The sequence below is a fragment of the Lygodium microphyllum genome, chromosome 13, assembly GCF_053477565.2.
Source record: "Lygodium microphyllum isolate KBCC chromosome 13, Lygodium_microphyllum_v1.1.10, whole genome shotgun sequence".
NCBI classification, from domain to species: Eukaryota; Viridiplantae; Streptophyta; class Polypodiopsida; order Schizaeales; family Lygodiaceae; genus Lygodium; species Lygodium microphyllum.
This window is the reverse complement of record NC_141147.1, coordinates 119,245,514-119,257,251: the sequence shown is the minus strand read 5'-3', so window position 1 is coordinate 119,257,251 and position 11,738 is coordinate 119,245,514. Positions and strand designations below refer to the sequence as shown.

Sequence of the window (11,738 nt, the reverse complement as noted above, 5' to 3'; positions counted from 1 at the left end):
ATGTATTTTATGCATATTTCCATCTTCATGCTCAATAATAGCCCAATTTACAAAAATATGATAAGCTTTTAGCTTTTGAGTTTGCTTTTACAAAAATAGGAAATAAAGCTAATGGACGGTGCCCATAGAGTCTGGCACGCCCAACACAATGTCCCAAATAGAAATAACATATCCGTGCGCATAGGCGCATACAAAATAATAATCAATAATCGATGCCTCAATAGACATAACAAAATATAGGCGTGACGCCTATCAAAATATAATCCATAGGTCGAATACTCGCTAGACTCCAATGCTTTCCTCCGCCACTGCTGCTATCTCTACACATCAACTGAAGCATTCACAATCATTAGTAAAATAATACAATTAAACCGACAAAAGTGAATACCTAGCAGTCTTCAGCTACATAAATAAATCAACTGGTTAGAAATAAATCCTAACCTTAATTTATTACGAGTGCGCACTCTAAACTCATAAACGTTTATTAATTTAATATGCATTTTGCGGAATCACCCGCTATGGAATCACCCATGTACACACTAAATTAATGAAACGCCCGAAAAGGACAGGCGTCCCCATCAACTTCTCACACAAAGAATCCACTTTGTGTATGAGCCCCGATCATCAAAGTTTACGGAATCCACCGTAAAACCTTACGGAATCCACCATGGCACGGAATCCACCGTAAAATATGCCTCTTGGCATCATGACATCTCACTCACTCTTATAATCATGATTCACACCCTTATATTTGCCAAGGTTGACGCCTTATTAGCACGAGTCTTCTTCCTATCACTCACCATTCTCTCTCCCATGATTACTCATTGTTGCTAGAGACAATAGGCCTACATGCATGCATCATTGAGTCTATTGAATGGTGGCTATTCATGCCATCCTTAATGATTATGATCCAAGCTAAACATTGCGAGGAGTAAGGAAGACCAAAACATTATGCGAGTATAGATTGATAGGGCATTTTCATCCTATAGCACTTGAGCTTGCTTAGCCACAACCTCTAGGTATCTATCTGATAGTAAAGATAATATCTTTGTAGTGATGTACTTCACACATGTAATGCTTTTTGTACACTTTATGTTCACATTGAAATTGCAAGAGTTTTATTAAGTGCATTCGTCGATGTAGCAATACAAGACTACTATCTTTGAACGACACAATAATGTTGCAATTGTCTTTCTCTCGATTCATAGTTGTAAGTGCCGACGTTTCAAAACTCATTGAAGAGAGGTGGCCGTATGCTAATGAACAGCAGAATGGAGGCTTCTTATGCACTCAAGGGGACGGCGGGGGAGAATGATGGTTGGAAAGGATAAACAAAAGATAAACAATGTAGGAAAGGAGCAAGCGAGTCAGCTGAAAGGGAAGGAAATAACCCGATGGGGGTTGAGTAGAGACCCCGCAAAGGCGCACAGAGACACAGAGAGAGAGAGAGAGAGAGAGAGCGAGCGCTACTACTATAAAAGGGCAGGTGCTGGCTCATCCCTTCCCATTCTTTGGCTTAGTACTCTCACACACACACACACACACTCTCTCTCTCTCTCTTTTTCTCTCATTCTCTGTGTCTGCGCGCGCTTCCCTATATCATGGCCAGCTTCTCTCGCTTCCCTGCCATTGCCAGCGTTGGCGAGCTCAAGGTGGACTGGCTCGAGACTGCGTCGGCACACCACATCAAGCTCGATGTACCAGGTGACCAGCAGAGCTCCCTCTTGCACGTAGAATCAGTGTCATAGCTTCTTCGAAGCGATTTTACGTGTGAAAATCTCATTATGAAGTACGTATGTGGCGATGCTCATTGGCATTTTCCATGTGATTCGACGATTGACTAGATGAATACATTGGCTGGTGGTTGGTATAATGAATGCATTGGTTATGGTTGGTAGTCTTACCATTATTTGAATGGACAATCGACATGACTTTGTCATAGCTTTTGAAGGGTGAATCGACATGACATTGTCAAGGAGCTAGAAGTGGTTTGAGGTGACTAAATGATGTAAATCTCATTATGATTTGTTAAGTGTAATATTCTTTCATTTGGGGGATGTCAAACGTGATTTGCTATATTACATTTAAATAACCTCTGAACAGTCCAGAATCAGAATTGATTTAATGCTGTTTCAGACACTTGCTTGGTGAGGTTACCACCCTCACCTGTTCTTGCTTGTGGGCAGCAAACAACTGCTCCTGTTCCTCGAGAAAAGAGGCTCTTGCCTTATGCAAAAACAACATATTCCACACAGCTGTACCTAAATCAGAAGAAAGACCCTTGATTCTGCAGCATATACCAAATCACGCTTGACATCCCCCAAATAAAATGGGAATTCATTTGGGGAATGTCAAGCGTGATTTGGTATATTACATTAAGTGATTTTACATGTGGAAATCTCCTAATGAAGTAAGTAAATGGCAAACCTCATTGGCATTTTCCACGTGAAAACGATGTTAAATCATTGGCTAGAGCTAGAGTAGCTTACACTCACCGTTAGATAATTTGTCAACTATGACCACCTTTAAATACTAGGCTTCTCAATGTTATGTACATAATGTGTAAGCTATACTTTAACGATGTGACCTTCATATTGAAATGATCTGCCCAATTATAATATCTTTCAATGGTAAGAGGGTTCTTGATGTATCAACAATATCATCAAACAATACCCCACATGAAGAAGTGTTTGAAATTGTGTTGTTTTTTGTAGGTTTGACCAAGGACGACATAAGCTTACAAGTGCTCCCGGGCAATGTGCTTCAAATTATTGGTGTGCACATCAACGAGCTAGAAAGGACTAGAGACTATATAATTGAGTACAGTATTGAGAGGCCTCAAGGTAGCTTTCTTCGCCAATTCCAGCTACCAGACAACATTATTTTGGACAAAATAAGAGCCCAAGATGAAGCTGGTGTTGTTACCATCACTGTACCAAAAAAGAAATCCATCATTAGGCAGATCCCCATAATGAGCAAATACTGAGAAAGTGTGATCTCTCTTTTGCATTAGCTCATAAAAAAGGCTTCATGCAAGATAGGCATCGTCTATTTACACTTTGAAAATCATAAGGCTTCATAAGTATCGATCTATCTAACAGGTCATTATGAGTGTATCCCCCCTCAAAAAAAAAAACTTTTGAGAGTTGACATGCTTTACATTATCTACTAAGAGTCTCTCTCTCTCTCTCTCTCTCTCTCTCTCTCTCTCTCTCTCTCTCTCTCTCTCTCTCTCTCTCTCTCTCTCTCTCTCTCTCTCTCATTTTTCTTCTTGAAAGAGGTTGATGTAATTTTCGAACTCCAAATTACTTTATGAGTAAGAGGTCTGTAATCTCGTAGATATTGAGACATTTTACTTGTATGCTAATACACAATTATCTGTAAATTGATACTTGGGCTCTCAAATATGACAATTTTACTTGTTCTTTAAATAACTTAAGTGGGTACGTGTTACGATAGATAAACATGACAAACCCAATGAATGATGCATGATTTATTATGTAACTATAATACCCATAGTATACCATTGTCTCAACATGACAATTGTAGTTGCTCATAGAGGGAAGGGAGTAATTGAATGCAAGGCCGGTACTAGAAGGCTACAATAATTGCAAGGGAGTTTAAGGAATGGAGGTGTAATCAATCCAAATCTCCCTCTTCATTCATTTATGCATAATCTTCAGCCTCTAGAGTTGACAGGACTACAACATGATATAAGCTACCTAGCCATCCTAGTAGGCATGGTTCCATGGCCTTATCAGGCATTTTTACGACAATGGAATCTACATCAAACAAAGTAGGAAATGTCATCTCGTGAGATAGAGCAAGTACACACAAGCTACCAAGTTGGTCACAAGAACTTTGATTTTAAGAAATGGAGCAGGTGGAGAATCCCTATGGTTTTTGAGTTTACACAAGATTGTTTTGGACAAAGATTGCTTTCGAAGTCACAAAGCTTTTCAAGTATGTAAGATTGTATATTCTTGGTTTAATGTGTATTAAAGAGTAGACTTAAAGTCTTTGAGAACTTTTAAGGTCGTTGGATGGAAGGAAAAGCTTAAGGAAAGCTTTAAAAAAATTTTGCTTGCAAAACACAAAAAAAGAAGGAAAAGCAAAGCAATAAAAGCTAAAATCTTAATTGTGTTGTTCCGAAGGGGGATAAAATGGATCCAAAGGCGGCCAATCTAGTGGGGGGGGGGGGGGGAAGCTGATTAGATATATTTCGCTTAAGGATTGATTGTGGACGGAAACAACATGGAATATTTAAGAGAGAGCCATTATTAGCGGCATTAGTGAGGCATGCAAGTATCAAAACCATGGATTGCATCATCGACAAATTGGCGACAGGGAAGTGGATGCATTCCTTGAAAGTAAGGTAGTTGTTTGTTGATTGTAGGACACAATTCAAAGGCACTGTTAGATCCTCAGAAGGTGGGGGTCAGATATTCGTCCATTATAATAATGAAGGGCTCTTCATGATTTTTTTCATTTTTTGGTTGCTTCTTTATTTTGGCGTTATTTTGAAGGTCTGAGTTGTTCGAGTCGTTGAATAATGTGCTCAAAATTTTCACCGATAGAGAAGGGAGAATGATGGATTAAAAAGTTATACTATATCTCTTTGTGTTTTATGGGGTTGCCGATGGGTAATTTAACATATGTCATTAACAAATCCGAAGAGGAGTGGAGGAAGTTTATGGATGCATAAGGGGGTGAAGAAACGAAGTACAAGCTGGATCTACTAATTTGAAAGGGTAGACATCAATTTTGTCTTTTTTTTAAATGTGTCTGTAAAAATGAGAATTTGTGATGATGAGAAAGAAATTTAAACTTACATAAGCTTGCACATCTCATTTTTTCAAAAATTAATTGCTACTTTATTCCTTGCAAAAATTACAAATTGTGAAAGAAATTGACTTTGAGAAAATGATCGACTCCTTGCCCTCCCCAAAAGTTTAGCAATGCTTCCTACCATCATGCAAAGGTGGAGTGGCAGAGGAGGAAATGGTACATGGCTCAACTATGCTTATTACAGAATGACTAAAAGAAAGAAAGAAATGAACGAGCATAACAAAATTTTTACAAAGTGAAAACTGTAGATATATACAAGAATGTACGCTAATGAGATATTGTAGGACTCTTCTACAGAAGCCAATCATAAAAATTAGGATTGTATTCCATGGCTACATAGTGGTTCATGTCACTTGGTTTGATGCCCATATGGGTGATATAGGTGAGAACATCTATGAGGAAATCTCATCTGTTCAAGTAGCTAGCAATGTGTAGTTCCTCCTCGCATAGTACTCTGTCCAAATATAGATGTAATAGCACATGGTCCACAAGGTGAGTTTTTCATGTGATGGCTAGTACTCGAAAGGAAGTGGGTGCAATATAAGTGGGGTCATACTCAGTGGTTTTGATTGTTTGACATTGTTTAACGTTAATCATTATTTGACAATTGAGTCACTCCCATTGCGCCCGAAAAGTGGACCCCTTTTGACGAAATGGGTATTTGGATTTGGCTAGTTTCTCCAATTCAACTTTTTTTTTTAAAGGCCTCTATGTGGCTACACTTAAAAGATATTATTAAGTACTCCTATATGATGGCTTGCTCCTTGCTAACTTGTATGGCAATGAGTTCTTCGACAATAGAGGTGTGCTTGGTGAAGATGAATTCGTACTCCTCCCAAGAGCAAGGAAGGCTTCTCACTATGATTGCGGTGTCTTCACCTAACAGATCTAGATCCAAGTGATCATAAGTGCAAACAAATAGGGTAAAGGTATTGTCAAGACAACATATATTATTGACTATACTATCACCAATATCAAGAACATATTTGTAGCTAGTTCTAATATAAAAGGTCTCAAATATGTAGGCAGCAATTCTATAGGTGGTTGTGGTTTAACATGACCTATCAATTATATACATATACTTGACCTCACTAGAGGATTTGCTTGATTATCATTCAGCTTTGATACATGCATGTATGGAGGTGTGGTCATCATATTAGTTGAAGATGGTCTTGAGGTGTAATTGGACTTGAAGTGGAGATGAATGACGTGTCTCTTTGAGTTTGGAAAGTTGTTGTCTCTAGAACCTAATGCTTGGTGACTGTTGGGGTAGCTAGAGTCAATATTGCTGTGAGAGACATGGACTTGTGGTATTTAGGCTTCCATCTATGAGCAGATGGTGGTGGTTGATGGTTCAGATATCTTCTAGCACTCGACTATGATGGCATGGAAACATTCTGGCTGGGCACTTGATTACATGTCGGCGTGAATTGTTGGTTGCTAGAGGGAGGCACAATGGTTAGTTTAACATTAGTGTCACTAGCAATGTGAGAATGATTTTTCTTGCCTTATTGAGTTTAATGGTTCTAGTAGTGGTTATTGTGGTATTTTTGGAAGCCATACCCTAGAATTGCCTTCATAATACCCTTGTGCGCATAGTAAGCCTTACAGACCCATCACAACTTCACATGTGTTCATTTGTAGTAGTGCTAACTATTTTGTCAAGTTCCTCAATTGCAAATTTGAGATTTGGGTTGCTTCATGGCTTGAGTTTCATGGGTTGGAGACCTATTCTTGGGAACATACTTGGTGTGGGATTTTTGGGAGGTGGCTAGCCTACTTACGAATTCCTATTTATTCTTCTGAGCTTTTTGCAATTCATTCACTATTTGTTTACCCCCCACTAGAGTTGGTAGTAGATAAAAACATCAGTGGCATCACAGGCTTGACTAAAGCATGGGTGCCCTTGCTAAAATATTTTATGGTTCTAACATTTTTTGGGTCTCATAGTCAACATTGCATTGAGTTTGTTTTTTGAAGGTTCAACCCAACAATGTTTCCTATCCCACCCCCGTAGCATTTGGAAGTACATAAAAAATGACAAAGAGACTATCAGTATTGATGGTGATCATGACTCTTTTCTTTCCTAAGAGTAAGTATGGTTTTCCTCCATATGGAATAATTTTGGCTATGGTAAGGGCTAACTAGGGTTGTCTAATTTTTGTATAGTCATTGTACATGAGCATATTATTATCAGCCCCTTCATCAATCCATCAAGAACTTGATCTTTCTAAGTTGTGATTTGTAGCCTCAAATAGGTTGGTGCAATGGTTTCCTCATGTCTTGTGTTGGATTTCAATAATGGATACTACCTGTATGTTTATGAGTAGCAACAGCATAGGGAACCCATGTAATGGGTGCATTGGCGGGTAGTATTTCTTAATGTGACTTCCCATGAAGAAGCCTATGCCCTCTCCATCTAGGATTTCAAACTCCACCTAACTGATTCTACTAATTTGATGAACTTTGAATTGTCCTAATCCTTGGGATTTCATTTTCTATTTATGGCCCTCGATAGAATACAATAACCCTAGGTCACATATTTCAAAGTCCCGTTGTTTGACATGTTTTTCAAACAATAACTTTCTTTGTGCCTTTTCACAAATAAGGGTGTGCATGATGATAAGTTGAGTTTTAGATAACCTTTTTAGTTCAATTAAATGGTCAGTTCAGGCCTTCTAACCTTTCCATCTCTCTTGTATAGCTATCTATAGACTCAGAACAAAGAATTCAATCAGTAAGATCGCTTATGTTCTATATATTAGCTTCAATGGCATTTGTCTGATAACCATTGTAGGCAATGTGATATGCCCATAGGGTTGCTACCCACTTATTGTCCCAATCACTTCACGAAGCAGAGATAATTTTTGTCAGTGCATTGACCAAGATTTTGTTTGTTGCTTCTACTTGACCATTGGCTTAGGGATAGTATTGTAACAATTTCCAATTGATAACCAGAAAAGTAGACAACATATGCTTAATCACCTCATTGATGAAGTGTGTACCTTGATCGCTAACTAATTCAATGGGGTAGCCAAATCAAGAAATAACTTGCTCCCAAAGAAATTTAGTAGTGGTCCTTGCATCATTCTTCCTCATTTCTCATGCTTCAACCCACTTTGTAAGATAATTGGTGGCTACAATGATGTATTTTCTTGAGATTACTTTAACCCCAATATGCAAGACATGAAAAAGAAAATTCAAAAATATGAAATAATGCAAAAAAGGCAGCTAGCCAAAGGAATAAGAGAAGAAAGGCCAAAGTGCAAGGGCGACCTCAAAGGCCAAGTTGAAGACAAAGGCGCATCTTAAAATGCAAAGGTGCCACTAAAATTTTGTAAAAGAGTACTAGGCTCCCTCATGTGCAAATTGTAAATTCTAGACAGACATAGGTGAAGGGATAAGGCAACTAGAAGGGAATAGGCAATGAGGACCTTGGCAAGATGCCCAATCATGTAAAAAGAGGATGGGTGCCCAAGGGATTAAGGGCTTGTATATAAACTCAAAAAGTGAATGAGAGTCTCATTCCTTGGTGTGTGACTAAAGTGGTCTCTTCTTCTTCTCTTCTTCTCTCCTTCTTTCTTGCTTGTGTGTGCTTGAGAGAGGGGAGAGTGTGAGGGAGTGTCTATGTGTGAGGGTGAGGGATCTTGAAGAAGAAGCTCTCCATTATCTCCTCTCTTGTTCTTCTCTTCTTTCTCTTCTCTTGTCTCGTGTGCAACTATGGAGGATGGAGCTTGGATGTGGAGGCTTAAGGTTGCTTGAGCTCACATCTCATATCATGGAGCTACCAGTTTTCTTGAGGGAGGAGGCAACTTTTTTGGGCATCAAGGTAAGCTCACTACACCCCCATGGAATCGAAGGCGCTTCGGCTAGGTGAGAGATAGCCAATTTTGCTCTCTTGAAATGCTTGAAGCAATAAGTGGTCTATGGGTCTTGGTAGATGAGCTTGAGCTCCCACTTAATTTAGATTCCATTTGTCGGGACCAATGGATTCAAGCTTGAGCACTTGCGCGCCTCAAATCAAGAATCAAAGTATGGTTTCGAACCGGTGCTTGATATTGGTAGGAGATTTGGGGTCTTTTATCTTCAAAACAAAAAAATATTTTGGGTTTTTGATGAGTAGGCAAGTGGGATAAATCATTTCCGTAGTTGGGTTTTGATTTTTGTTGCATTTAGAGTATGTCAATGATGCGGATCTAGAGCATGGCAAAGCTATGGAGATTGGAAGGTAGAGACCTGTTGAGATATTGAGATCCACTCGTGATATGCGAGGGTGACCGTTGTGCATTTATGTCACCGACTTGTCACTTGCAGATGCGGTTGGTACACCGCCCATGAATAATAGCTAGATGACAGCTATCCTTATCTACTCTAGTTCGTGGCTCAGCTAGTATGCCACCTTAGTTAGTTGAGTTTGGTTTTGAGACCCATATATAGGGTTCTTCTATTTCTATGTACTTGAGTTCTTTTTGGCTTACATAACTAAGAAGAGGAAAACTATTTTTAGCCTCCACCTTTGTGTGTATTCCCCCATTGTGTAAGCAAGAAAGCTACAAGTGAGACTCCTTCCTTCTCTCCCACAATCTTGACATGGTATCAGAGACTTGTTCATGGTAAGGAGCTCAAGAAAGCAAGCCAAGTTCGCGGTGTTCTGGTAAGAGGACCAGTATTGCTTTCATTTTTTTGTCTTGGGAGCAAGTCTCTGCAGGTAGCACAGTTGGAAAGTGCAAGAGTGCATTGTCTTAGATTGAGACGCCCTTCGCGGTGTAGCAAGAGGGCAGTATATGCTACGGGAAAGGTCTTTAGCCCTTGGTTGCTCTGTTTTTTTTATTTGAGGCCATTTCGGGGCTTGTTTTGGAGGCGGAAGTTTTCTGCACGCACTCAAGAAAATGCCCTATTTTATGCTGTGCGACCACTATTCTACAGGTCGGTGAAAAGTTACCACAGAAATTGCATCGTATGCTTGTGTGCAGAGACATTGGGAGTTACAAAATCATCCTTGTTTCCTATTTATGCAAAATCTTCACTAGGAAGTGACTGTGTGGTCAAATACCACTTTCGCTAGTTTTGCAGATTTGCCCTTGTGACGGTGAAGTTGTGTTTTTTGCAGTGATAGAATTTTTTGCAGTGTTCTGTAATGGCGTCTGATTCTCTTTCACAGATTGTAACTAAAAAGCTTGACAAGAACAACTTCCAAGCATGGAAGTTTAGAATGACAAATTTCCTTATGGAAAAATGATATTGGAAATTTGTTTGCAGGAAATGAAGAAGAACCAGTTCTTCCTGATGTTCCCAATCAACAGCAAATGCAGGCATTTAAAGCATGGCATGAGAGAGCCAGGAAAGTTATGTACTAGCTGTCTATCAGCATTTCAGACTCTATGATTGTGCATATTCAAGATGTAAGTACGCCAAAGGAGGCATGGGATACTTTGTCAAAAATGTATAGCACAAATATGCAAGCTAGGAAAATGCAGCTCAAGCAAGAGTTGCACAATGTGCAAAGAGAAAATATAAGCATCAATGACTACCACATGAAGGTGAAGAAGATTGCAGATGCACTTGCTTCCATTGGGTCGCGAATGGAAGATGATGATTTAGTTTCTGTGACCTTGAATGGTCTAGGAAAGGATTATACACAGTTCCAAACATCCATTTCCGTCCGTGAAAGATTTCGTGATTTTGAGGAGTTGATTGCTCTTCTAATTTCTGAGGAGCAGAGAAATGGTGGTGCATCTTCTTTAGGAGGAACTTCAAAAGAAGTTGTCTTCTACTCAAATGCTGGAAGAGGTAGAGGCAGAGGTAGAGGAGGCCGATCTGGAGGCCGTGGTAGAAATCAGAATATGCAACAAACTCAAGAAAACTAGTCCTATGGAGGAGGACGTGGTAACTCTAGAGGCAGGGGGGAGCCAAAGAGGTCGTGGTGGATGGCAAAGAGGCCAAAATGCAAACAGCAATGTTGAATGCTACTACTGTGGTAAAATGGGTCATATGGCTAAAGACTACTATAAAAAGAAAAATGACATCATGAATGGGAAATTGCAACAAGGGAATTATGCATCTTCTAGTAGACAGGGTGATGACATAAATGAGCATTTGTTTATGGTGCACCACATGAACAATTATGTGACAAGTGCAGAAGAAAGCAACGATGTATGGTATGTTGACTCAGGTGCATCAAACCACATGACAGGTCATGCAAAATGGATGGAGGATGCAAGGAAAATGGAAAAACTAGGATTTGTGGAGACTGGTGATGATACTGCATATCCTATTGTGCAGATTGGAAAAATTTCTTTGTCTATGCAGGATGGGAAAAAGAAATACCTGTCCGATGTATTTCATGTCCCGAATATCACCAAGAATCAGGTTTCTATTGGTCAAATGGTTGAGCAGGGCTTGCAGGTCAGATTTAATCCTCATGAATGCTTTGTTGAGGATATGAAAAATAAAGGTCACTTGATAGCAAAAGGAAAGAAGAAGGGAAGAATGTTTACGTTGAATGCAGACATGCCTGAATTGAGTGCAACAATGTTTGCACATGGGACCGGTGTAGTTGCAGATATTGATATCTAGCATAAACGCATTGGTCATGTTAATGTACAGCGACTTAAATCAATGCAGGCCCAAAATATTGTTGCAGGATTGCCTAAATTCAAGGTTACAGAAATACATAAGGTATTTAAAGCCTGTCAATTTGGAAAACAGTCAAGGAAACCATTTCCTAGATATGTTCAAGAGAGTAAGAAGCCATTGGAATTAATCAACTCTGATGTGTGGACTACTAAAGCTGCATCTCTTAGAGGTTGTCATTCTTTTGTCACTTTTATTGATGACTATAGCAGAAAATTTTGGGTGTATTTTATGAAAAAGAAAAGTGAAGTTTTTGG

The 11,738-nt window shown here is 39.3% G+C and overlaps 1 protein-coding gene across 1 annotated transcript; it reads left to right on the top strand.

The window, feature by feature from the left end:
- The first annotated feature begins 1,601 nt into the window (after window positions 1-1,601).
- LOC148027128 (17.4 kDa class I heat shock protein-like) lies at window positions 1,602-2,986 on the top strand. The gene is made up of 2 exons (XM_087690392.1): window positions 1,602-1,704; window positions 2,715-2,986. The coding sequence occupies exons 1-2, from the start codon at window positions 1,602-1,604 to the stop codon at window positions 2,984-2,986; spliced, it is 375 nt and encodes a 124-aa protein (XP_087546518.1).
- Window positions 2,987-11,738: the final 8,752 nt, after the last annotated feature.

What these genes read in the sequence shown, in the direction of transcription:
- LOC148027128 (XM_087690392.1), top strand. Translation starts at nt 1,602, where the DNA reads ATGGCCAGCTTCTCTCGCTTCCCTGCCATTGCCAGCGTTGGCGAGCTC. An exon ending in CATCAAGCTCGATGTACCAG is followed by an intron (nt 1,705 to 2,714) that starts GTGACCAGCAGA and finishes TGTTTTTTGTAG; the next exon opens with GTTTGACCAAGGACGACATA.